General features: G+C 40.2%; 1 protein-coding gene across 9 annotated transcripts in view; it reads left to right on the forward strand.

The window, feature by feature from the left end:
- The window catches only part of TNIK (TRAF2 and NCK interacting kinase), a 396,690-nt gene that overhangs the window by 64,780 nt on the left and 304,483 nt on the right, over positions 1–27,427 (forward strand). For all 9 annotated transcript variants that reach the window (XM_021933792.2, XM_009201370.4, XM_021933794.2 and 6 more), the window contains exon 2: positions 23,795–23,860. In XM_021933792.2, the coding sequence (XP_021789484.1) occupies positions 23,795–23,860 (66 nt within the window). The remainder of the gene's footprint in view (positions 1–23,794; positions 23,861–27,427) is intronic.

The raw sequence follows: 27,427 nt of genomic DNA on the forward strand, positions 1-27,427 counted from the left end.
GGAGAAAAAAGGTTTGAGAAATGGCTGAATAAGGAAACTACGCTATGAGAGGGTGACATTCTTCCATTTGGATTTCAGGCCTAATAGTGAAAGCTGTGTTTGAGAACCTACTGGCTGCCTATAGGTCCATCAGATGGTTCAAGAGGAGGAGTTTAAAAACCAGTGATAGGGTCATGGCATGATTGAAAAGAAATAGCAAGGGGTAATTTAGAGATCTGCCCTTGGGGGCACTTTTAAAGGGAAATTGCTCTTTGTAAGCTGCTGTCTCCTGCAGCAGCTGGGTATTTCCTGAATCTAGGGCCTGTCTTGTCTGTTTTCCCCCTATATTTGCTCAGTGGGATTCCAGCCAGGAATGTCTAAGAGACTAGGGCAGCTGGGTCTGCACTGACCTCGAGATTTGTATTTTGCTTCTGCGGCTGTTTTGCTTCAGTTTGCACCATTTGAGGGGCACTTCTACAGGCAGAATGCAGCAAGCACTGCCAAACTTGGATACATTCTTTGCATTCTCGCAACCCGAGAAAGTGCACTGAGCTAGGAGAGAGTGGGCAAGGCAGGTGGTGGAAAGAGCTGTCTGCTCTTAGGCACTGAAAAAGTGGGCCCTTTTACAATGGTTCCTAGAAATGCCTGCATCGTAAAGGGAGAAGTTCCACTGTTTTTATTTTAAAATGTGACCAACAGCTTGTGGAACTGCTTTCTTTTGGATAAATGGTTATGACTACCAAGGATTGTTACTCTTTTGCCCAGAAAATAGTTGAAAATTTCCTCTCTGATGAGACAAAGTATGCCTTGAATACACTGAATACAGTGTGATAACTTTATTTTCTTTTATTTTTTTTGAGGCAGAGTCTCACTCTGTCACCCAGGCTGGAGTGCAATGGCACAATCTCGGCTTACTGCAACCTCCGCCTTCTGGGTTCAAGTGATTCTCCTGCTTCAGCCTCCCGAGTAGCTGGGATTACAGGCATCCCCCGCCACACCCTGCTGATTATTGTATTTTTAGTAGAGTTGGGGTTTCGCCATGTTAGCCAGGCTGGTCACGAACTACTGACCTTAAGTGATCCACCCACTTTGGCCTCCTGAAGTGCTGGGACTTCAGGCCGAGCCACCACACCCGGCCTGTATTTTCTTAATAATAAATTACGATCAAGGCTGATGATCTTTGGGAAGATTAGGGAAGTGCTGTTTTCATATGCTGAAAGTGCCACACATTAATTATGACATTCTGCCTTTATCTGGTCTTGCTGACTCCAGCCCTCTCCTCCCCTTTCTCATAGCCACCAGTTTAGACATTGTGATCAGAATAAATTTCTGGAATCACCCTTTTCAGTATACAGTTTTCAAGTATCAAATGTCATTCTCTGGATCCTTATTGTTTTATCTTAATGTCATTTGTCATCACTGTTCCTATTTCCCAGTATTTCTTGAGTGCCTATGTCCATCTCCAGTGTCCTATGCAATGTAATGGGGCATATAATGTAATTTCTTTTTAATGAATTAGCTGATTTTGTGAGGACTTGAGATTTTGAGCTCTTTGTTAAAATTCTAGTTATTCTTCAGCAATTATAGAGTATTGGGAACTTCTGGATTATGAAGTTCTTTTCTTTCAGACATTAGCAGGTTTTTCTTAGTGTCTAGGGTTTTCTAAGCATTGTCCTCTACATCTTATGGTCATCAGAAAAAAAATTGTCCTACAAGTGTCTTGTGACAGAAAACAGAAATAAATATTTTTGGAAACTGAAGGTTGGTTTGCATCTGTTCACTGATCACAGTTATTGTTACATACTATAGGAAAGGATAAGACTTTTTCATTCACTATCTTAGGTTCAGTACTGGGGACCTACAAGTTAACTGAAAAAAGACAGATTAACAAGAGAAAAGAACAGATTCAATTACATACGTATATATGCATGGGAGTTCACAAAGAAATATAACTTAAGGAGGTGGTTAGAATTGGGGGCTTATATATACCATCTTAACAAAGAACAATAAATTCTGGAAATGTGACAAGAGAAAAGAAATGGATTTTGGACTTCTAGGGGTACTTGTTTACGGGAAGATAAGTATATGGGGAAAACTAATGGAAGATAAGATTTATTACAGTTAGGTTTGTTTATGCAGATTGAAGTCAGTGCCATCTTCTGCGATAAGAGTTGCCTCCTCTTTGTGGTATGAGAGAGGGAAGGGAGGACATCTTCACTAAGGAAAATTTATGCCCTGACTTTAGGCAGATACAAGGGGAGTAGACAGCTTTATATGCATCTGATGTTTCTCGGTTGCCTTTAGCTCAAAATAATTCTTATGCCAACATGGCATGTTTTAGACTGACAAACACTGATCCCCTTCAATACAAACACTGTTCCTCTAATACACACACACACGGAGATGATAAGACAGACAAAAATAGTTTTTGTCTTTTTGGCTTACAGTCTAGATGAAAGACAAATCATCCCAGCCAAGGTGATTTATGTGAGATAAGTCTTACAAATGGTAGATGTATCCTCTGGGAAGATGTTAATTAGTACTGGAAACGTGCCTCAACTTATTCTCAGGTCACTGAGGCAAGTCACAGCTCAGCATCTGTTTATTCTGTTATGAAACGGAGGTGAATATACACTTGCCCAGCTTGTGTTGAAGGACCGTTGAAGGGTCAACTAAGATTTTAGATATTAGAGTCCTTTCCGATGATCAGTGTTTGGGCTCCCTTTCCTATGAATCACAGATGCATAAAGCATAGTATCTAGTTTTAGGAGGTTCACAACATCAGTGGGCACAGGTTAAGAACTGCTGGATAAAATACAGCTCTAGTCCAAGAGCAGAATAAGCCAGCACAGTTATATCATGAAGGATAGGTGTGAGGTTAATATGCACCCTCTCTGCCAGTCAGGGAAGCAGCTCGACGGCCTTGAACTTTCAGCTGAAAGCTAATGTACCAAGAGGTGAGATCACCAACATCACCCAGCATCATGTTCTTCCTCTGAAGGCAAACGCCAAGTGCACCATGGCAGTTATTCAGCAGCTTCTGTGAACCTAACCAAGGCATTTAGTTCCATTAATTGAGTGACTGTGTGGGAGACCTTGTGAAATAGGAGCTCTTCATAGGCATTTGCAATTTGTAAACAATTGCTCAGTCCATGAGGGAATGATGGTGAGAACGAAAGGCCTTAAAAAGAGATCGAAGGTGGTTACTGCAACCAGAGGTACAAAAAGAGGCTGTAATCTTGCATCGTTATTATTTATTTTCTACTTTTAGTCTTACTTGTGCTGCATTCAAACACGGTGTGGCAGTAATTAACACTGAGTGAAGGTCTGACAGTTGGGTGGCATTTTAATAGCTAAACGAAAGTGCCGAGAGTAATTACTCGGGATCTCTTCCATATGAGTGATCATGCACTTGCACTTTTGGGCAGAAAGAGGCACCTCATTCACTAGGCTTTGCTCCCCTTTGGTCAGTTCGTGCCACAAAGGCTCAGAGGTCTCACATGTTCCCTGAAAATCAAATGTGCTGATAATGGCTTGGCAACTGAAGGTGCGTGAGAACCTTAATTACTTTGGTAGTCAGGACCACCTTGTCACATAGCTCCAGAGGAACCAATGAAGATGTATTTGTATCATGTTGTATTGTATATGAAGGGTGCCTCTTGGGGTTGCGTGCAGAGGCACATCAGATTGCCAGCCTCAAAATAGATGTAATGGGTTGGCAGAAACAAGGGACTTCTCCAGGGAAAGGTTGTCAGGGAATTTGTTGTAAAGTGTCAATAATGAATGGCTTTTATGTCTTGATGCTCTCTGCTTCACTATGTGGCTGCCATATTGCCATTTCATTGGAAACCCTGATGAATCCCCTAATTACATGCTGGTAGGAGTACCCCTGTGGGCTGGCTGCACTTCAATTTTAACACAAACATTGGCAAATGGAGGACATTATCTTCCTAAAAGAATCTTCTGTGGCCACATACATGGCACAGAACAGGCTACTCTATGTTCCGTTAAATGATTCATGGATCCCCTAATGATGGGCTTAATGGGCATGTAACATCTGTCCATTAAGATTATGTCCTCCCAGGCGCTCTGAAGTTTCCATAGCAAGTGCTCTACAAATGTTGGTACCTCGGGTGTCTGCTTCTTGAGACTGGGGTCTTGACTTTTTATTCATAGATCCTTAGTGTACAGTACAGAACTGGCATAGAGCAGGCACTCAGAAAATATTTTTGGGAATTATTAATGTGCAATTGAAAAATCTGTTTATGGTTGCTGACACAGAATTTGGTGAAATGAGCTTTTCATATCAAAATTTTCTAAGGAATAGTGTTAGCCAGCACCAATGGACACAGTTTCTGGTACTCCCATTGCAGAAGTCAAACCCCCATTATTTTCTGGGCAGTAGGAAAAAAGATGGCATTTTTGAGGACCTAATAAGTACAAGTGGTTGTGCTAGATCCCTTGTGAACAGATTGGAGATTGGGCAAATCCTGACTTTAATCACTTATTTGCTGCTTTGGAGCCTCAGTTTTCTCTTCTATAAAATTAAAATACTAATGTCCACCTAAAAGAGTTCATGTCAGGATTACAGAAAATGCATGTAAGTGCTTAGCACATAGTAAGTGTACAAGAAATGAACACTGCTATTAATTAACTCCTTTGTGTAACACTGAGAACTTACTGTCAGTTTTGATACTGTTTAAAAACTAGAGATACCAATAAAATTCAAAAACTGTATATACTTCAGGAAGCTTGCAGTCTAGAGGTGGAGTTAGGCACTTAAACACATAGTTACAATACATGGCAAGTGCTATAGTCAAATACTGTGAGAACACAAAGGAGAAGCAACTAAGCTGTGCTTTGGGGGAGGAAATGGGTTTTAGGAAGGGCTTTGTGTACACGATGCTTACTCTGATTTCAAGGTGGAAATAACTTTTTAAGGAAGTTGCTTGTGAACAGACTAACTGAAAGCAGTTTAAGTAGAACACGGAGGTAGTGTGTGTGCAAGGATGCCTATGTGTGTGCTGAAGCAGTAGGGAAGAAGTCACCCTTTGTGGGAGACATTGTCATTCCCAAGACATTGGGAAACTCAACAAAGTAACATAGATTGCTCAGTCACATAGCTAACATGTGGCAGGACCTGAATTTTAAACTGAGGTGATTTCTACAATGGCGAGTGCTCTTTGTATCTTTTCATTCCTAATTTTAAAAATAGGTAAGTTACTACATTTTCAAGTGTTCTTTGTATTACTTCTTAGAAACCCCTAACCTTTTCAGAAGAGTATCTTTATTCAATAATGTGTGTCAATGGGAAGTTGTTATGTGTTATAAAAATGAGGTTCTAAGCCAGGTCTTTCTGTGGTGGTTGTTGAACATCTCTGCCCGGAGGAAATTGATTAGGCAGAGAGAGATAAGATGGCACTAGAACTGGAAGTTGAGGGCAGTCATGCCAGATCTGCCCCAGGCCAGTCTTTGTACTGAGTACTTTAGGGTATATGGAAAACACCAAAATACATACAGGCTGTTTAATTATTTTGTATCAGTCCTGGAGATGGTCAAGTAAAATAAACACATTAAATAGTCAATTAGTTCACTGGCAGCAATCTTTCTTTGGAAAGATCTGCTCCCCCCCACCTACCTACCCCCCACACTCCTTGCTCGCCTATATTTTTGTGATTGTACAGTCATTATTTTAGTTCTGTTGGAGTCCAAGTTCTGAACCACTAGGCCATTTTAACTGCAGATTTCTCCCAAGAACGTAGAATCACTCTATCCTCACCTGTAAGATATGCAAAGGGGAGAACGAATGTTTTCTTTCCAGTGCTAATTAGAAACGTCATATGCCTCACTCTAGTGGTTTGAAATTCATAGTCCTACAGGTGGCTTTGATTTAAGCCAAATAGTTGTGTTCAAGAGAGAAAGATTACTGTAATGATGCAGATTTTTCACTTCAATTGTTGTCATTATTCTTAATTCATTATTTGACTTAATAATCAGCTGCACCAAATCCATCTCTTCCTAAAAATACCCCCAGACATATACTCCTTAAGTTTCTTATCTCATAAAAGCATTTGCGTATAGTGACTGAGAAGGGCATATGAGAGGGATTTTGGAAGAACTATCCCTAGAAAGATTTGAAACAAAATGTGGAAGGTGTGAGAGCTGATGTCAGGTTTTGGAGATGTGGCTGTAGGTTTGCACATCTGGCTCTCAAGTAAGCCTTCATTTCTGAGCTTTGAACCACTCCTAGGACAGGGAACTGATATTTTAGTTGTTGGGCTGCTTATATCTGTTTCCTCATTCTTCTAAATTGAAGCTGCCCACTTAATGATTAAATTTTTTTTTTCAAACTTTTAGATTGTAAAATATGTACTGAGAAGTGCACAAAGCAAACATGCTCAGCTTATTTAATTAGCACCAGTGTGACCATCTCTCTAAGAAATAGAATTGCTCTATTATTTGCCTCATAGAAAAACCTCACTAGTCCAGAGAACTGGGAAGAGCAGGGACATTTTATATTGATGAAAAGTAAGAAAATAATAATTTGTGAAGGATCTTATTCCCTTTTAGGTTTAGACAATAACTGAGAAACCCTGGAATGGCAAAGGTTTTCAACAGAAGTCCTAGAACACCAGCTGTAGTAGAGAACACTGGCTTTGATAGAGATGTCTAATTGTAATTAGCAAGTGATTGGATGTGAATGATGCTTGACTGAAGATTTTTAAAAATAAGATTTCCTTTTTTATATTATTAGTTTTCTTGAAATCTATTTTATATGGACAGTAGACAATTAAACTGCTGTTCAGCTCTAATTTCAGTAATTGCAAATTCTGAATGAGTAGAGGTGAAATAAGAAGCATTTATTGTGTTTGAAAATTAGGGCTATAAATGGTAGAGGTGAACAATACACTTCTGAACATCTTTAGCAAAACATCCTCGTGGGTGAAGAAGAGGAAACTGGAAACCCTAGAGATTCTAGTGGACTGACTGAGAAACCTCCACTGCACACCTGAAATTTGTTAGCGTCTCTGTGTTTTATTTTTAGACTTGATACAAACTTATTCATGTTCAATTTGACATATTAAAAAACACCACCAACACCAAAGTTTTTATGGAAAATAGGCTTTCCAAAAAGATATGCCATGGTTGAATGCAGCTTCGCAGATTCTCTGGGACCCAGCTGGTACTCTCAGAGGAATGTATATTTGTATCTTAATGATGTGAAGATACATGTATTCAACTCTCTCGTCGTTATTTATTTATTTCACCAAGAAAAAGTAAACAACAACTTATAAATATTCTCTTGTTGTTGATTTTGGTAACATTATTTACTTAACTAACATTTATGAAGGGCCTGCTGTAGCCTGGGTCCAGTGCACGTAGCTAAAGATACTAACGTGAAGGAAGCCCAGCCTCAGCTTTGGAAGGATCAGGAGCATAGCTAAGTGGGGAATATGGATGTAAGCAAGTTATTACATCAGAGTAATTTATGTATTTGTTCATTTGCCTGTGAGAAGTGAGACCTCAAACAACATTTTGTTCAAAAAAAAAAAATGGCTTATATTCTTTATCCCATGCATATCTGCCATTTTGTCATAGCCATGTGTGTTTAATACTTAAAATCCATTTGCCTTATGAAATGCTTATGGAATCATGACTTCTAGAAATAATTTAAAGTTTCCTGAATGCATATGCTGTCCTATAAGCGATCGGATTGTTCCATCATTTCTGACAGAAATGATACATGCAATTAACATGTGCTCTTTTAAAATAATACTATTAACAAAGCAAGTTTATCCCCTCTACTGATATCCCCGTCCGCGTACCCAAATCCTGCAGGTATTTTAAAGTCTAGCTTGGTGCCCACCTTTTCCATTCAGTACTGCCTGACTGTGTTAGTTTGTATTGATTTCCTGCCTGTGTGAACTCTCTTTGCATTTACATTGTGTTCTGCCTGTCCGGCTCGTTAGAGCAGAGATCCCAAACTCCATCTTTTCTCCTTTCTTGAGCAGGGTTCTTGAGAAATAGATGATGGAGGTTCCTCCAGCAAATGTTCCCTCTGTGTTCCTCATCAGCGTGGCTGCCACACACCTCCTTCTAGTCACAGGCCTCTGCCCTGACGGTCGTGAGACTCCCTTCTGGGTTCTCTCTTAACCCTAGAGCTGAGAGGGCCCCAGGTGTGAATTCCTTTTCTTCTAGGGCCCAGCTGGTGTCCCCTCCCACTCCTATCCCAGTATTTTCAAAGTGGTAGATACCTCAGTATCTTTCTACCACTTTCAAAGTGGTAGTACCTCAGTCCACTGAGAAGGCAGAGCCACTTGTCCCATTTGGCTCACTCTTCATTCTTTCCACTAAAACTCCATCCTCAAACCAGTGGCCTTAAGGTACCATTTTGACCTCCATGTGCCCTCCATGGGTGACCACCTTTGAGTGTGAGCTCAGTTTGTGATGGATATATTGTATTTTAGTGTTACTTGATAAACACTGACTTAATCATTTCTTTGTATTTGGCAAAATTCCTTCATTCTCTTTAGCTCATTTTAACTTTAGAATAACTTTAGTTCAACTCTGAGAGGCAAGCAGGCTGCCTTTATTCTTATTTCTACTTGATAGGAAAAGAAATCAAAGGCTAAAAAATCTTAGTGGCCTTGTTCAATGTCAGAAAAATTGTAAACGATGAAGTCATTTTCAGTCATGTGCTCTTCTAAAACACAGTTCTTTTGCTTCTCTTCATTTATATTTCATGTATTTTGATCTGTTTTTACTAATTTGACACGTCACTTGAGGGCCAGCTCATGCCATAAATATCTGAATCCTTTAAAACACCAAACAGTTCAACTTAACCATACATTTGTTGGATATAAAGAGTAGTAGTTTCCTCATTTAGTGAGAGTCTTTATGTATTAGACTCCCTGTTGAATGTTTTCCATAAGTTTCCCCTCATTCTCATCATACTTCTGCTGGGTAGATTTTATCAATACTTTGGTACCATTAATATGCATTGGGATAAATTGGGAATCTTATTAAAATGTTAATCCTGATGCAGTAGGTCTGGGCAGGGCCCAGGTTTCTGCATTTGCAACAAGGTTCCCAGGTGAGTTGGATGGTCATGGGTGCAGTCTGAGTAGCATGCTGTTTATAGGTGAAGAGACTTTGGCTCTAAGAGATTAGGTAATAACACAACTGGAAGTGGTAAAGCCTTCTTCAGACGCCGATCTTGCTCCCTGGCGAGTTGCCTTCCAAGTGCAGTAAGACAGATACGTTCAAAGCGATCTTTGGGATATACTTTAATGTGGAATTTACTCTAATGGAGTGTAATGGGAGGAACTTAGGTAGGAAGTGTGATTTGAGCCAGACCTCAAAAGACTGGTAAGACTTTGATTGACAAAGATGGGACCAAAGGACTTTTTGGATAGCAAGAACAAAAAGGAAACAAGGACATAGAATGCAGTTTACAGAACATCTTCTGGGAATGGTGAGCTGGTGACTGTAGCTGATGCCTGAGGAAAGGTGTGCTGTAGCATTAAAGGGAGGCTGAGATTGGATGGGAGAGCAGAGTAGACCGGGAAATCACTGAGAGATTTAGAGGAGTGTGTCTATGATAGCACATTGTAGGTGCTCAGGAAATGTGCATTGATTGATTGAATGTAATCTAGTTATTAGTCATCTGTTGCCCATGTTGCACCATTGACATCTCCACAGAATTCTGTGACCTGGCTAAAAGGCCACAGAATTACTCCAACATGACCTTTACTGTTGTTTATATAGAGCTTTAATAGTCTCTTTGCCTGTGACAATATAGGATATATTACTTTTTCCCCCCCTTTCCAAATTTTTTTTGGGCTAAGAAAATGCTGCTTTTGCACAGACTAGTAATACATGTTCTTCTTTAAAAAGGAAAGCATTGTTCCTTCAGTAGCAACTTGTAATGGGAAAACTGGAACAAAGACAAAACGCAGTTCTGGTCTGAATGGAGACCGGTTTTTCTTTGTGTGAATAACCAGCATTCCAGTCAGGTTGTCACAGTGATGCTGAGATTATAACTGCTCATGCCAGCAGTCAGAGAACGTTGCCCAATTAGTTAGTCTCAGCTGCTAGGTTACCTTGACAGTGGCTCAAAAAGCAGGTTTTGAGTTCAAAGGCATTCAAAAAAGAGCAGTCGAGGACTTGCAATTCTGTTGCCCTCAGTGGGGTGCAGAGACTACAAGCTCCAGCATGCGCTGGTTTAGGCCATGTAGGTGTAGTCAGCCTTGTGAAAAAGTAGGCACCTTGAAAAATTCTGGTCTTTCCCATCATTCTGGCTGATGGTCTTTCATCAGCCAGCTTTGGAAGGGATTTTACTGTTTCTGGGGCCTTCAGATATTGCATGTGGGAGACAGTGAGGAGAATGTATATTTTGGCATTGGAGGCTCTTGTAGCCTTGCTTTTTTTCCTCTCGTGAGATATCTACTTCACAGGATTGATGCAGAGATGAAATAAAATAACTTTGCAAAATACCCTGCATAATGTCTGGGGCATGGGGAGATATTCAGTGTGAAGCAGTTCTTCTCAAATATTGTTTCAAAAGTTACAAAGCATTATACAACATGATTATTATCATCAGTTTTTGGTCTTTTCTATTCTTTCAGTCAGAATAGGGTAGGATAGGATATAGTAACAAACTCTCTTAGAGGCTTTATATAACGAAAGTTTATTTCTTGACCATGCCACATGCCCAGAGTGGGTCAGTAGAGGACTCTATTCATCAGTTACCCAAGTACCAGACTAACGTAGGCATCAGGTCCACATATGCTTCCACAGTCATCACAATGATTTGAACTGTCAGTCACATATTCCATCTGGAAGTGGAACATCACTTCCATGCACACTTCATTAGCCAAAGTAAATCATATGGCCCCATCCAGCTTCAAGAGGGAGAGGGAAGTGCCATCCTATAACATGCCAGCAGGAGGAGAAATAGAACATTTATTCAGGCTGGGCGAGGTGGCTCATACCTGTAATCCCAGCACTTTGGGAGGCCGAGGTGGGTGGATCACCTGAGGTCAGGAGTTCGAGACCAGCCTGGCCAACATGGCGAAATCCTGTCTTTACTAACAGTACAAAAATTAGCTGGGCATGGTGGCATACGCCTGTAATCCTAGCTACTCTGGAGGCTGACGCAGGAAAATTGCTCAAGCCTAGGAGACAGAAGTTACAGTGAGCCAAGATCGTGCCACTGCACTCCAGCCTGGCCGACAGAGCGAGATTGTCTCCAAAAAAAAAAAAATTTCCAACAACCATAGTGACTGTCACCTCTACCAAAGATCGAAAGGCTGATGGAGAAGAGTACTTTAAAGAAGGAATGTTAGTTAAACATAAATGAATAAAAATATCTGAACAGTAAACTTCAAGGTTAATCAGTTAGATTTCAGCTTCATCAAACAGAAAACTCCAAATATTAGTGGGTTAAGGAAGATAGAAGTTTGTTTCTCTTTCAAGATAAAGAAGTTCAGACATAGGCAGCTTAGTGGTAGCATGGTAGTTCCATGGTCATCAAAACCATAGGATCATTTTATTGTTCTGCTATAACAATCTTAGCATAAGGCTTCCATTCTTAAATTCACCTCAGGATCAAAAATGACTGTAGTGTTCTAGCCATTACATCTACATTCCAGGCAGCACGAAGGAGGAGGGAGGAAGGCAGAAGCAGCCTTCTCCCAGCTAGCTAAGTCAGCTCCATTTGGGCAGCCCTTCTGAATGCCCCACACAGTAATTCTGCTTACATACCATTGACCAGAATTTAGTCATGTATTCATTCCTAGCTTCAGTGGGACAAGGGCATGTAGATTTTGAGCTGGGTGCATTGCCTCCCAAATAAAATTGGAATTTTTGTTAAGGAGCAAGGGGAGAATGAATATTGGGTGGCGTTGATCCATCTCTGTTACAGTAACTTAAGATGCAAGCTTTAGTTAAGTAGGAATGACAGAGAAAAGATTGTTCTATACACTGTCATTTTCCATTCTATGCTCTGCAGAATGTCAGCACTTACAGGAGACACAAAGTTTCTTTAAAGCGTGTTCTGTGGCCAGACAAGTTAGGAAAATGTGAAAAGTTTTGCCCAGTCTTGGAGATTCACAGGGTACATTAACACATTAAAAGCTTTGAGAGGCCTTGCAGTAAAGAAACCCCTAACCTGCTCATCTTTTTAACCTAGTGTTCCCAAACTTATTTGACAGTGGAAATTCAACACCCAACACCCATGGAAATCTGGAGGGACAAAAGGATTGGCTTTAGCTTCTTGAGTCTGCCAAAAAGCTTTTAGATCCTTGAACAGATGGTATAAAGGCCCCATTCCAAAATATTATCTGCCTTGCAAAACTAATAAGCAAGCAAACAAACTTGTATGTCCTTCGTGGTGGCCCAGCCATAGAGATAAAAGCCTTGAAAAAAAAAATAGATGCAAATGAAGCCCTGTTATTAACATCTGTATGAGATTTAAAAGAGTTGGTGTTGACCAGCCATCTGTACTATTACTGGTGACACCAAGTGATGGACTAAGATTGGTTTATACCTCTGCCAGATGACAGGCCCCTGCTCCAGGTAGCTATTCTTGGGCTCCTGGCTATTCCTATATGGCTCTGGGCCATCTCACCCTTCTCTGGAAATGGGAGGGTAACAGATGATCTAATCAACCAGCCAGTATTTCCCTACTCATAGAAAAGTCCTGGGCCCTTGGCCAAAAGGCATTAACCCTGCCCCTTTCAGTGTGCACAGTTCTTGCCTTCATCAGAGGTTTCCTCTGCAAAGAGGCAAAGAAGGTAGCTCCCTGTATTGTGAAGAGGAGTGGGGACAAGTAGGCAGCTGGTAAAGGGGGCCTCATACTTCTATTAGACTTAGAGTAGGGTTAGGTCCCTTTTACCAGTTTCACCTCTGCCTGTGGTCAACTTCATGGTTGCTTATAGGTATACAAAGAACTGTTGAAAATGCTTTCAAGCAAATAACGTGTCACTGGTCTGTTGTAAGCAGGTGGCAAATGAGTATCTTTGGGGGAATGGTCCTGTTAAGTCTCTTCTTCCAAAACAGAACCTTGAATTGTTTCCTAATCTTTCTTTCTTAATTATTTAGGTAACCAGCTCTTGTCTTTAAATCCATCTCCTGCAGTTGCTATCTTTTTCTTCATCTAAGTATCTTCAAAAAGGCAAAAGGTCAAAATATTTGCTAGTCTGGTTCCCATCATTTCCACCTCGTGTTGCTGGAAATACTGGAAAGTTACCCTGTCCTGACAGGTCTGGAAGGATCCCATGTTTGCAAATCTTTGTAAACTGTATGATACATTTTCCCAAACAGCTGTGTAATCTCTGCAACAACCTGATGATGGGAGGGAATGGACCAGGTTGAGCAGAGGGCGGGGGTTGGGGTGGTCATATGCATATTGACCTTTAGAGCAGCTTGCGTGTGTGTGTGTGTGTGTGTGTGTGTGTGTGTGTGTGTGTGTGTTTGACCAAGTTTCGCTTTTGTCGCCCAGGCTGGAGTGCAGAGGCATGATCTCAGCTCACTGAAACCTCCGCCTCCCTGGTTCAAGTGATTCTCCTGCCTCAGCCTCCTGAGTAGCTGGGATTATAGGCATGCATCACCACACCCAGCTAATTTTTGTATTTTTAGTAGAAATGGGGTTTCACCATGTTGGTCAGGCTGGTCTTGAACTCCTGACCTTGTGATCCACCTGCCTCAGCCTCCCAAAGTTCTGGGATTACAGTCGTGAGCCACTGTGCCTGGCTTGCATGTATGCTTTTTAAAATGACTTTAGGAGAGATAAGAAAAATTACAGGAGGTGGTGGAGATAGCTATCCTTGTCCAATATCTGTCTTGTGGCTTAGTACCCTGAAGAATTTTCTTAACCTGCCTTATGGAGTTGTTGTGCCTTTCTCTGACTCTGAATGTGTTAGAAAACAGTCTCTGAACACACAGTTGGGGCTTGTGCATTCCTTGTGTGCACAAGCAGGTTTGTAGTCGTGACTCGGGAATTTCAGGTCAAGAAGCATGAGAAGGGCTGGCCAGTGAATCCCAGCAGCTGACAAAGGATTAAAATAGCTGTGCTATGCACCAAAATCAGAAAAAATATTCAAGTCACTGTTACAAGAAGTCCTTGGATTGTTCTCTTTTTAGTTTTATATTCTTAGTTGTATATACTTATTTATGCAATGTAAGCTAGTAGACAGTAATCAATTTATGTAGAATTCTTTGTTTTCATCTGTAAGGAAATAATTTTGAACTGAGCTAGTTGTGAGTATGAATATGCTAAGTCTGTGAACCAAGAAAAATATATTTTGAAAATATTATGTATCTTTTATGCTGATATATATGCACGTGGCCTACTAAATGTACTGTCAAACTGGCCATGTGCACTAAATCTTCTTACATCAGTTCTGGAAATGAATGAAATCGATTTCTTAACCCACCTACCTAGATTATGCAAAAGAACAGCAGGGCCTGCCTATCCTATCTACTGTCCCTGTTTCCTTTCTTTCCAGGCCCACTTTTTGAAAGGCAATGGGTGATTCTGTTGGTTTACCAAAGGGTTAAATTGAACCGAGGTAAAAACTAGAAGTCAGAAGACATAGGTCTTGATTTAACTCTGCCAGTAACTAGGATAAGACCTCAGATAAATCACCTAAATTCTCTTGCTGGAGAAACCTGTAATTGCACAAATGTATAGAGCCTGTCTGGGCCTCTCTTTGCTCTTCTGTAAAATGGGTAGAGATATTTTGTTGATCATCTCAGAAATCCTCGCTGCAAATGTTGCAGACCTTACTGCATTGTGGCTATCGGTGGTAGAACTGGTGATGTGAGGACTTGCTCCATCCGGATAATATTTATTGAGTATCTCCGATGTCCCCGTCACGATCCGAGGTACTGGAGATACTGCAGTGGACAAAACCAATAAAAGTTATTCATTTTTGGAGTAAAGAAGTTATTCTTTCTTGAGTAAAGAATTATTAGCGAACACTTTTTAAGCACTTATGATATGCTAGATATTGCTTTACACATTTTATATATATTAATTATTGTATCAAATAATCCAGCAAAGTGGGTACGACCATTATCACTGTTTTATAGTTGAGGAAACAGTCATAGAAAGATTAAATAACATGCCCAAAGTCATATAGCTAGAAAATGGTGAAGCTGTGATTCGATTCAGGCTTTTGGCTGTAGAGACAGTGGTTTTCACTATTATGCTATACCGCCTCTCACTGTCTATTAACTGGTTAGCTTAAAGTAATCAGCATTCATCCTAGCTAATGGCAAAGTAGGAAAAACAGAAACTAGCTTCCGATGGAAATCTGGGAGCCTGTCTGCTCTTCCTTTCTGGGGCAAGCAACCGTGGTGTAGACAACGTGTATATTCCCAGCCACCTGGCTCATTGTGTTTGCCTGTCCTGAGGTCACTGCCCATTCTCTGGCTCCACTGTTAACCCACAAGGCCTTCAGCATCCCCGTAACCCCAAGTTAATTTCAGCATCGGCTGTTTGTAGGGAAATGAGTAATAATAGACTTGGATTCAAAATACCTGGATTTGAATCCTGGCTCTGCTATGAACCAATGCTGTCATCACCTTGGGAAACTTTTCATAATACCACCAGCAACAGCAATATATCAGTGACCATTATTTATTAAGCACTGCCATGCATTGTGCTAAATGTATGTTGTTTATGTATGTTGTTTATGTATGTTGTTTATGTATGTTGTTTATGTATGTTGTTTATGTATGTTGTTTGTATGTATGTTGTTTCGGATTCTCAGAACCATCTTCCACGAGAGGTATTTTTACCTTTACTTTACAGTCTGGTCTTGGCTGCTCTCTCTACCACTCACTTTAATCTTGGGCAAGTTACTTAATTCCTTGAAGCCTTAGTTTTATCATCTGAAAATTGGGGTTAGTAACACCTATTTCTCAAGTTGCTGTAAGGATGAAATATGAAAATATATGAAAAGCATTTAGGCCATGGCCTATCCCAATGACAGTGATAATGTCTATTATAGCTTGTTGTACAGCTTAAGGTTTTGTAGCCATTAATCCGAGAAGTGATGTTTCAAATCCAGATCTAAAAGCTGCCTTTGTGAGGACAGGCTGGGGCTGCAGGGTCTTGAGTGAAGCAGCTGAGCAGGGGCAAGGTGATCTAAAGCAGTGTCACTGCTGGCTGCTGCACATTAGCAGGTGAAATTAAGCAGACTGCAAACCAAACAGGAGGTGAGGAGGCTCCAGTCTCCCTGTCCTGAGAGATGAAAGCCAAACTGGAAGCTACCAGTATCGAGGGTCAGTTCCTGGAGGCTTGGCTGTGACTATGTTTTGATTCTGCCAGGAGCCAGCTGGTCATTGAGGAGCTGGTATTGGTAAGAGGATACCAGTACTAGCCAGGAACAGCTCTATCGGAGCAGATGGAGTCCTGGAGTCAGCCTACACTCAGGACAGCCCTTCCCAAAAGACGATGCTTGACACGGGGAGCTGGGGAGTTACCTAGAACATTCATATGTAGGATGCGACATTGTAAAAATGCAGGCCAAAGGGCATTTTCCCAAATTACAGATGGAAAAAAACTGGAATATGAGGGATCAAAGAACACTAGTAAGGAGCGGAATCCAGACTTGAACACTAAATGTTTTGTACCAGTCCTGTGATAGGTTTGCATAATTTAATTTGTCCTACACTGATGATCAAGTAAGAAAAATCAACAATCAGTATTTTACCTAGCTATATCCATATATATCTCTATCTGTCTGTCTGTCTGTCTGTCTATCTATCTATCTATCTATCTATCTATCTATCTATCTATCTCTATATATTTATGTTTTTTACTTGAATTATCTATTCCAGTTGAGATGCCTTCTTTGGGCTGGCAGGTTAATGAAGATACACTTCTGGGCTATATTCCAGATCTCCTGGATCAATACTGTTGGAGCACCTTTTCTTATATGCTGCTTGTCGTTATGATGATCTAATCACTGTGTATGTGTAGTATTTTGCTCATGTCTGCTTCCTTCCTTAGATCGGAAGCATCATGAAGCAGGGGCCATGTACCCCACTGCCTCTACTTTGGACAGTGCATAACACACAGTAGGTGGCTAGGGAGGGTGCCAGGTAGCAGCCAGGGATTAAATAAATCTTACTGTGTAAAGCAAGACCTTTGACTCTGCAAACCTCTACTGCTTTATAAGAGGGGAAGTTAAAGTAAAAAATTACCTTTGAGGGACCTTGCCTGGCTGTGAGTGCAGCATAAACTAGAATCCGGGGGTTGTTGAGTCAGCACAGTTTCCTAATGCTGTACTTTCGAAGATGGTGTTGAAAAGCCTGAAGGCTCAAGATAAATGTGGAGAGTTCTCCTACTGTTCCTGTTTTCTTTGTTCTGTTTTGCTTTTGTAAGCATATGCTTGTCAGTTAGGGCTGAAACCAAACAAAACAGCTGCTAAATATGGTTCTAAAAGAAATAACATTTTGGTCTTTTTAAGGCCTGTAAGTTTAGAGTAAGCACAGTCGTTTGGCAGCTGTCAATAGGGAATCCGGGGATAGCAGTCATTCTGGGAGCACTATCAGCCATCCATATTCTGTTGGGTGTATTTTACCCTGCCAAAGGACTGGTGGCCTCAAGTGAAAGATTCTGTCACAGAACGGCTGTGTCTTTAAGAGGCATTTTGGAGGAGGGCTGTCTAGAGTCTGTGTAGGCCATTTGCTCACGATCCGTGTCAATTTCATTTTCAAAGAAGTGGGGAGGCACTGGGAAGAATTATGTATCATCTTTCATGATGTGAAGGAAATCATCATCCTAGTTATAGATTTAAGTTTGCCTTTTTCAATCTTTGGGATTTAGCCCAGTGGTGTTATTTAGTGTTCTTATAAATTCAGTATCATTCAGAGGACCTGGAGGAATTAAAGCATAACTTAGTGGCAGGGAATATCAAACCCTAGATCTTAAATCTCTCCACTCTGCTGTGAAGCTGGGCTTGAGCCTGCCAATGCTATCTAAATTTCATCAGCTGACAGAAAAAGTATTTATTTCAACATCCCAGGAACCCCCAAAACAATGCCCCTTCTCAGTTGTCTTACTAATTTTTAAAGAGACATACATTTGTCCATAAATATCTGATTCTGTTTGCTAAGCATGTGGTGGGTAATATTATTGGTTGAAAAGCAATAGGTTTTCCTTTACTGGCCAGATTAGTTTTATTGGCTTTTTTAGTTGAAAATCTATAAAATGCAGACTGAATTTTACTGTGGCATATTATTTGTTTATTACATGAACTCATTTTCAAAGATGAAAAAGAAAAGGGAGGAAGAAAATGAATATTTATTAAAGTCCTATTACATATCAGGCCCCAAGCTAGTCTAGACGCTCACAGTTCTCTTAGTAGCTCCCAAGGTGGGTAATCCTGTCCACATTTTAAAGATGAAGAAACTGAGTTCAAAGCAGTTCTGAAACTGGCTCAAGGTTAGAGAGCTACCGGTTGGTAAATCAAGGGCTGGGAATTACGGTTCCATGAAGCTGATGGGGTAGTGGTTAGGAACTCAAGGTTTGGAGTCTGACCATCTGAGTCAACATCCTAGCTCTGCTGCTCATTAGTGGTGTGACCTTGAGTAAGCATTTAATCCCTCCGTGCCTCAGTTTCCTAATCTGTAAAACAAAGATAATGATAGCATCTACTTGATAAAGCTGTGATAAATGAGCTATTCATGAAAAATGCTTAGAATTGTTTCTGACACATAAGTCCTCATGAAATGTTCACTATTACTGTAATTTTTATTGTCATAACTAACCAAGTTCGCTTTTATCAGTACTGGCTGAAAAAGTACATTTTCTTTCAAGGAATATCCTGCCTTTTGATATGTAGTTATATTTCATTATGAAATAATGTAAACTACTCTACCTTAGAATTAAATTCTCTTCTCAGCCTCCCAGCAAAGGTTAAGATCTGAATAAAGGCGTGTGTAGCCAACAGGGATTCTTGACTTTGGTAAATGTCAATGATTTGCTCTTTTCTCCTTGGTGTATGTAACTCTCTTCCATGCTGCTCATCCTGGCTTTAAGAGCAGCTAAGCAAACACAAGAGGGAGAATTAAGTGGATTTCTTATCTCTTAGCTTTCCTGTCTTTGTAACATGATTATTAGGTACAGCGTCCTCTCCTTGCTGCACATTCTGTTGGCCACATTCTGACAGCCTGACTTCTCAATGCACGTGAGGCACAGTTTACTACAACAGGCTCTATGGATTTTATTTGTTTAGAGCTGGGAATACTACAGGGGCTTTTACATGTGACAGCTTTGTCCATGTGGGATTGGGGTAAGGAAGATAGAGGGCACAGTGGTAGAACAACTTGTCTAGATTTAAAAGAAATGATGTAAGTTTGCTAGACCTTTGGCTCTACATTCTGATCCCTTTTTTTGTGACTTCCACTATACATGTCTTGAAGAATTGGGAGTGGGACATCAACCTTATTCGGTAAATAGTTATATCTAGCAGTTACGTATTGGACACCATGCTAAGTGCTGAAAATACCAAGATAAATATGTTACAGTGCCTGCTCTTGAGGCATTTGTAATTCATCAAGGGAGAGAAATGTAAGAGAGGCTAGCACTATGTGAAAATGGTTATCATAGAGCTGTGCACAACATATTGCGGCTGCAGAGAGAGCGGCAGTGGCGCTGATTTGGGAAAGGCTTCAGAAAGGAGGCAGCAAGCTGGGCTTTCAAGGATGGGCTTGCCTCAGAAAGAAGGCAGAAGGAATAATCTTGGCAGATGGGCAGTATGAACCAAGAGCTGAGTGTGGTGTGTTAGGAACATGAGGGACATGTGTTGGTTATAGCACAGAATGATGGAACACGAGGCTGGGAATGGAGGCCAGGCCTAAGAATGACATGACCTGACTTTCAGTTTGAACTGTATCTTGTATTATTTTAAATCATGGAGTGTCGTGATTAGAAATGTCTATTTTAGAAAGATCAGTATGGATAATAGCTTAGAAGGAAGAAAGAACTAAAAGCAAATGGTCTCAGAAAAAGATGATGAAGCCTGTTGTGTGAATGGAGTGGAATAGATGGATGTGGTGGACATTTGGAGATAAGATCATTGACACTTAGTGAACAAAATTAGGGGAGTGGTGGACAAGGGTGGAACTTTGGGGGAAGTCTACCTCAAAGGTGTGAGCAGAAGAAATATATAATCTGTGAGAGAGACTAAGAGGTATGATAGATGGTGGAGGCGATATATTTTTAACAGGAGTGATGATGCTCAGGAGTATAAAAGGGGACAACTAGGACAGGACTGAGAAGCGACCACTACGTGTAAGAAATTGAGGTCATGGTGACCTTTTGGGGAAACTACTTTAGATGTACTCTAGAATGGAGAAAACAGTTGAATGCTTATACTGTTCAAGCTATATCACAATTCTACAAGGATGTAACTAATGATGAAATACATTTGTGTGAAAGACTATTCACAAACACCCAGCTCTCCAGGCACTTGGATTAGGGGAAAGAGAGAAGAGAGCCTAGGGTCAGTACTGAGGTGTCACTGAATAATACCTCTGATTTCTATGTCTAGGGTTTCAAAGAGTCCCCTTCTTGCAAATACCGTGACTCTTAATGCTATTTTGCTTTGTTTCTCTCAGGATACTGTAGACTGTAGATGCTTATAGACGTCTCAATTCCAAACTGGTCCTCATTTCTAGCCATGATGCTTGTAGTGTATGTTGTGGTATGTCACACAGAGCTTCAGTTCTCCGCTGCTGGGGCGCTCAATTGTCCACCTGCTAGGAGTGTAGGTAGCTAGGCATGACTTTCACCTGAAAAATGTCCTCAGCTGAACAGTGTCACTTCACCTAAGATTGTTACCTCTGGGATGGGTATTGGGGGGCAGCCTACATGCAATGACTAGTCAATGGAGGTGAGATTCAAAGGCCTGATGCTTCCAGGTAGGATAATTCTGAAGGGCTCTCCTAGCTCCAGCGCTCTCATGGATCAGATGAAGTTTTTGTTACCACTACATTTCAGTTCAGCTCTTCCTTCGGCTCAGTCCAGTTCTTCCTTTCCTCCCCGGCAGGTGTTGATTCTCAGGCATACCCCAATAAACTCACACAGTGTAAATCTCAGGGAGTCTCGGAGTTTATTCCTGGGGAACCTATGTGATATGATTCTTTCCAGTTTGGTTGCCCATGCAAGGCCAGTTGCCAGTGGAACTCTTTAGTTCCTCTGAACTTTGCTTCAGAGGCCCTTGGATGTGTCCAGCAAAAACCTTCTCCTAGCAGTTTGAACTAAAGGCTCAGCATTGAGCCTCCTTGGTTTTCATTGGTTGTGACACATACCCAAGAATAGGTTATTCAAGGAGAGAAAAAAGCCTCACAAGTCAGCTGTCTAGATCCTCCTGAGACCTACCTACTAACCCCAGCTCTGAGAAGGTACCCTGAGGTGAGTGACCCCTGGGTGTAGAAGCTGATCCCTGCTCTGCACCTGTTCGTGCTCCTGCCCTCGTCGTACATCCCTATTTGATTCCCAGGTTCCTTGAGGCAGCCATTCATCACTGTCCTGTATCTCTTCTCTTTTTGTTATTTTTTTTTTTAGTCAAGAAAAACGAATGTTGAAAACACAATTGAGATATTTCAAGCAAATGTAGAACTTCTCTCCAAATATGTTGCAGAAATACCACCAAGCAAACAAACTACTGGGAAGCACAGCTTAGAAACAAACAGCAGCTGCCACCATTTATGGGCTTTTTTTTTTCTTTTCCTCATTTCTTTCTAATTCCGTTTGTAATAAAACCTGCTGCTCTAATGGCCTAGCAGTTTAACCAACAGAACTTTTCTTTCCTATCCTGAGGCCTTCTGGGTGGCCTTGACAGTGTCTTTTAGCTATGGGATGTTGGTCGACTCAGAGCTTTAGTCCCTTAACAGTGTTTTCCAGTTTTGTGGTTCTGTCTGGAACCACACCTCCCAGACCAGGTGGGGCATAACTGGAACTTCTGGACTTCTGGAGTTTTCAGGACATGAGCATGGAGTGTGGTTTCTTGCCTTTCTGGCTTCGTAAGAGTGGGTAATGTAGTGCTAATTCCAATCTTTCTCAGTGACTAAGTGTTTAATCTGTTGGGTGCTTTGTTTGCTTTTTGTTTTTGTTTTTATTTGTTCTCTGTGTGGAATCTTTGAAGGCACCTACCCAGGGGCTTTTCTTGAGTTTGATTTACCACAGACTGGACTTTAAAGCATCCTGACTTGTCAGATCAAACTCATTTTTCCCTTTCCCCGGAATAGCAGAGAAACTCATTTTCCCCTTCCCCCATTAAATCCTGCTAATGGTGTGGAATTTCTCAGCTTAAAAGTGATTACTATTAGGTATTAATAGATTTCTGACTACGTGCAAGGCATTGTGCACAGCCCACACTTATTCTTCACAAGAGCATGACTAGGTAGATGTCATCCCTGCAGGCCCAGACAATATGTTGCTCTCGCGGGGTCTCCTAGGATCACATAGCTAGTCGAGGCACAGCTGGTATTTAACCCAGGTCTGTCTGAATCTGAAGTTCAGGCTGTTCCCTGCCTGCCTCTCAGCTACCCATTGTAATAATATATGGCATTGCTGTCATGTAAGTGTCCGGTAGAGATAGGCCAAAAGTGCAGTCTATTTTTATTTGTTCCTAAGAATATTTTTTAAATTAAATGCCTAACACTTAAAAAATAGGAGATCTCACATTAAATGCAATGTTCAGTTTCTCTTGAAAAATCTTTAGACCTGGCAATATTGTGCTAATATGTTGACAAGACAACAGTTGGCTCCAACTAGGTAAACTCCACCCCACCACATCCTACCTCCCTCAAAGAGGCTGGGATTGCTCAGTTTGCCACAGGCCCCAACTGGACCACTTTACTTGTTTATGTTACTGGCGTGGCCTCTGCAGACACTTAAGTTTGTGACTCCTAGATTTATGCCTTTAAAGAAGCAATTTCTGTCCAGTTAGGAATCAGTAAGGGGTAAAAGTCAATTTCTGCCTCTGAATAGAATTTTATAGGCTTTGATTTTTCTTTTCAACTTCTTTGGGATACTAATTCAGTTATAATAGCAGTAATTATTGGATATTTACTGAACACTGTAACATTTAGCTGACTCCCGAGGTTAGTAGACAACTGATTGGTGGTAAGAACTTGAATAATTCTCCAATTTAGTTTGCATTCTAAATCCTGCAGTTACTCAGCAGGTACTACGGGAACTGGAGGCTATCCTCAAAAGTATATTTTGTAGAAGCAGTATTACAGAAGAGAGATGTATCCAAAGAAAATCTTTCTGAGAGAGGTAGTTAAGTTGACTCTATTTTCCCTTGGAAACTGTTGACTGCCATAGGTAAGATTGCCCCACAATGCAGGAACACCGTTCTTAACTACCAGGGCTCACTCAACACAATGAACAGCTCAGATATTTCAAAGAGAAACATCCTAGAACATTAGAACCTTCTCAGGATGATGAGTCTTTCACTTTATCTCAATGTAGCTCCTGCAAGTGTGTTTCCATTTGACAGTGAGAAATGTGTTAATTCTTTTTAATTATTTCACTTGAAAAAGCATCTCCTTTTGCCTGATTTAAACACATTTCATAGAAATGTAAAATGGAAAGAAAATGGAACTTGGCTAATTTCATAGCTGCAGCTGACTTAAATTTTAAAATTTTGATAGTATTAAATGTTAACACATGAGAGCCCCCTAAGCTAAAGTTGTTATTTATTTGCTTAATTTAGGTAAGTATTTGCTTTTGATTAAGGCAATGCCTGGAATATTGTTTGAATTTTTATTGTTTATTTTCTTTCAGGACCCCGCAGGGATCTTTGAATTGGTGGAACTTGTTGGAAATGGAACATACGGGCAAGTTTATAAGGTAAGTACATTGAGTCTGTGTGTGGCTTATGTATGGTTTCAGTTCATGAATGGCGAATTGCAGTGCTATCTATACTTGCTCATAAATGGCTCCTAACAAATTTAAAATGAATTAATATACTTGTTGATTGACTCTCCATGTTTTAAAATATATCTGTGGTTATGTTGCCTAAACTGGATTCTGTGATTTGGGTATTTCCCTTCATTATATATGACTGTGTTTGTATGTGACACATGAATTCTGACGCCACTTATTTCAAGCTCTTCAAGCGTTCAGTTTCCTTTACTTTAATCACTGCCAGAACTGGTTTTTGAAAGAGAAAAGAATGCCATCTACTTCAGAAATTTAAGCTATTAAACTATTGCAGCTGGAAAAGTAGATGTGTTATTGGCCTAGGGCATGAATTAAATGAGTTGAGTGAACAGTATTGGAAGAAAACTTGGTTACCTCACAAAGCAAAAGCTTAATAGCAGCGACAAATTTTAGGAAATAATTAAAAGTTAAACTTGAGTTGAGACGGAGCTATGGAATAAGAAGTCTTGCTTGTCTGTTTACTAATTTTTGCTTACAAATTCACTCAAAAAGTGTTTCTGGAAGGTATTTTCCCCAAGTATAATCTACAAAAAAATGGTTGGTTGAAAATGTGAGTTGATTCCTTTTCTGATTGTCAAAAAAAATGAAAGTGAACTGTTTTTGGACTAAAGCTTTTGGGGTTTTGTTGAATGAGCTATTGAAATGCCATCAAAACAAACCAACTGTTTCCTCATGATAATTTATAGGGAAATATCCATCATTTTCTCTAGTGGCAGCGATATGGGATGGCATTTCCATTACAAATTATCTCGTGTTCTATTTTTAAAAATTCCTGCTGAGCCCTAAACTTTTCTCAGTTAATTGAATTTATTAATCATTCAGGTTGTAATATTTTCAATTCTGCAGAATTTCAGAAGTATTATTTATAGGGCATTCTTGAGATTCTGTTTTTTAAAGCACAATTGTAAGTGGATACACATTTATATGTTTATTTACCAGAGGTTTCCCTTGGTGTCCAGGGAGAAATTTCTCCCTTGCAAGAAACGATTATTTCCTAAATTGTCCACCTTTTACCATTAGACAGAATGTAGTCTACCCAACCTGCTCACTTGACGTTGATCCTGTCTGACACAGAAAGAAATGTGTCTCAGCAAAGCTTTTAAGTACTTGCAATGAAGATAATTAGGTTGGAAGATTGTGTTACTGCGTTTTGAGAAACTGGATTGAACTTGTGAAGTAACTAATGAATGAAGATCTGACTTAGGTACAAAATTACTTCTGATTTGCTGTCAATATGAAGGAGCAACTCTGTAGCATGGTGTTGGTTTTATGGTGCCATTTCTTAGAGCCTTTCCATTTCATTGTTTCCCACCCATAGGATATGCATTTGGGAGACAGTTCACAGCTTGGTACACTAATTCAAGAGGTGAAACTCTGCACTCTTATAAGAGGAGATACCAAGAGATTCAATTAAGGATGAGAATATTTGGAAAATCCAGAATTTTCCATAATTTCTTGTTATTTGAAAAAGGCACGGAAACAAATGGCAAGAGGTCTCAGATCTTTTTAGAGAGGGAATATATTTAGCAGCTAGGTTGTCAACATTATTATTCTACAGGATTCCGTTCTCTTGGTGGTTGATACAGTACTATGGCACCTTCCAAGTTAAGGGAGATTATGCAAAGAATGGTCATGGTGAATGCAGTGAACTTTGGGACAGGAGATTTGGTCTCTTACCAGCGCCATTGTTTTCATTATTTTGTAACCACCACAGCTTTTCTGTGTATTAGTCAAATGAGAATGTAGTTAGAAATGCTTTGGGGCCTGGCCAGGTGCAGTGGCTCACACCTGTAATCCCAGCACTTTGGGAGACCAGGGCAGGTGGATCATTTGAGCTCAGAGTTCAAGACCAGCTGGGCCAACATGATGAAACCCCGTCTCTACTAAAAATACAAAAATTAGCCAGGTGGTAGTGGCATGCACCTGTAATCTCAGCTACTCAAGAGACAGAGGCAGGAGAATATCTTGAGCCTGGGAGGCAGAAGTTGCAGTGAGCCGAGATCTTGCCATTGCACTCTAGTCTGGGCGAGAGCGTGAGACCGTGTCTCAAAGAAAAAAAAAAAAGAAACGCTTTGGGGTCTTGTGATGATTTACTTAAAGAATTATAACTCCCTGCCTAGTTAAGGGTTTGGTTTCTAGGCAACCAGATGATGTTAGGTGGCACTGCTCATGAACAGACCCTGTGTTTCCTGAGGCCACTAATCCAGTCCTGCTGTCATTCTGAGTTCTGAAAGATTAAAGTTTAATAAAATAGCAAAATATGAGCTAAAAGATATGTGAGCCTAAAGTAAATTACATTAAAAAGTGATTGTTTGCACTACAGATTATACAACTTTTATGGAATATGTATATTTCTAAACTATAGGTATAAATAGAAATGTAGCTCTAGGAGGAGGCCTTTATACATAAAATCATATGATAAGTATTTATGTTAAATACTGTATTAGTCTGTTCTCACGACGCTATGAAGAAATACTTGAGACTGAGTAATTTACAAAGGATAGAGGTTTAATTGACTCACAGTTCTGCATGGCTGAGGAGGCCTCAGGAAACTTACAATCTTGGCGGAAGGCACCGCTTCACAGGGTGGCAGGAGAGAGAATCAGTACCCAGTGAAGGGGAAGCCCCTTATAAACCATCAGCTCTCATGAGAATTAACTCACTATCATGAGAACAGGATGGGGGAAACCGCCTCCGTGATTCAATTATCTCCACCTGGTCTCTCCCGTAACACATGGGGATTATGGGAACTACAATTCAAGATGAAATTTGGTTGGGGGCACAGCCAAACCATATCAAATGCTAAGCCTTTGCTTTTAATTTTTAAAGTATTCCTGGTTTTCATAAAGTCAGGTATAATTTTACGAATAAGTCTATGGACATAACCTTTATTTTATGGAAAAATTTATTTTAAGTTTCTTTTTTATAAGCTGCCCTAAGAGAGTCATAATATAATTTTGTTTACAGGTAGTTTTAAAGAAACGTACTTAATATAATAAAAAGTATATGTAGGTATTCAGAGAATACCTCTTGAAATGTATCTGCATTTGAGTCAGGTACATCTAGATGTAAAAATATAAATATTTTATATAAAAGCCATTTAAAAATGTTTAGTTTTTCAAAGTTGCTCCTAGTCTTACTCCCGATTCTAGCTTATTCCTGTTTTGGGCAAAGTTAGATTTGTTTTATCTTTAGCATTTTGGTCCTAGGTAATCAAGTAGTGATTCAGTGTCTGTTTTTTGCTTTTATTTACTGAGGAGCATAGGTAAATAATAAAGAATAGTAATTCACCCTCAGGACTTTTAATGAGGAAACCATCTCCTTCTGCTCATGGCTGCATTAAAAAATAAACCAACAAAAGACCACATACCCATTTACTAAAGGTCTTGGCTGTTTATCGGCATGCCACCTATTGGGAACCTAATGGAATCTGGACACATTTTTGTTAAAATAGAGTAATTCTTTTAATAAATT

This window comes from Papio anubis, chromosome 2 (assembly GCF_008728515.1).
Source record: "Papio anubis isolate 15944 chromosome 2, Panubis1.0, whole genome shotgun sequence".
In the NCBI taxonomy this organism is placed as follows: Eukaryota; Metazoa; Chordata; class Mammalia; order Primates; family Cercopithecidae; genus Papio; species Papio anubis.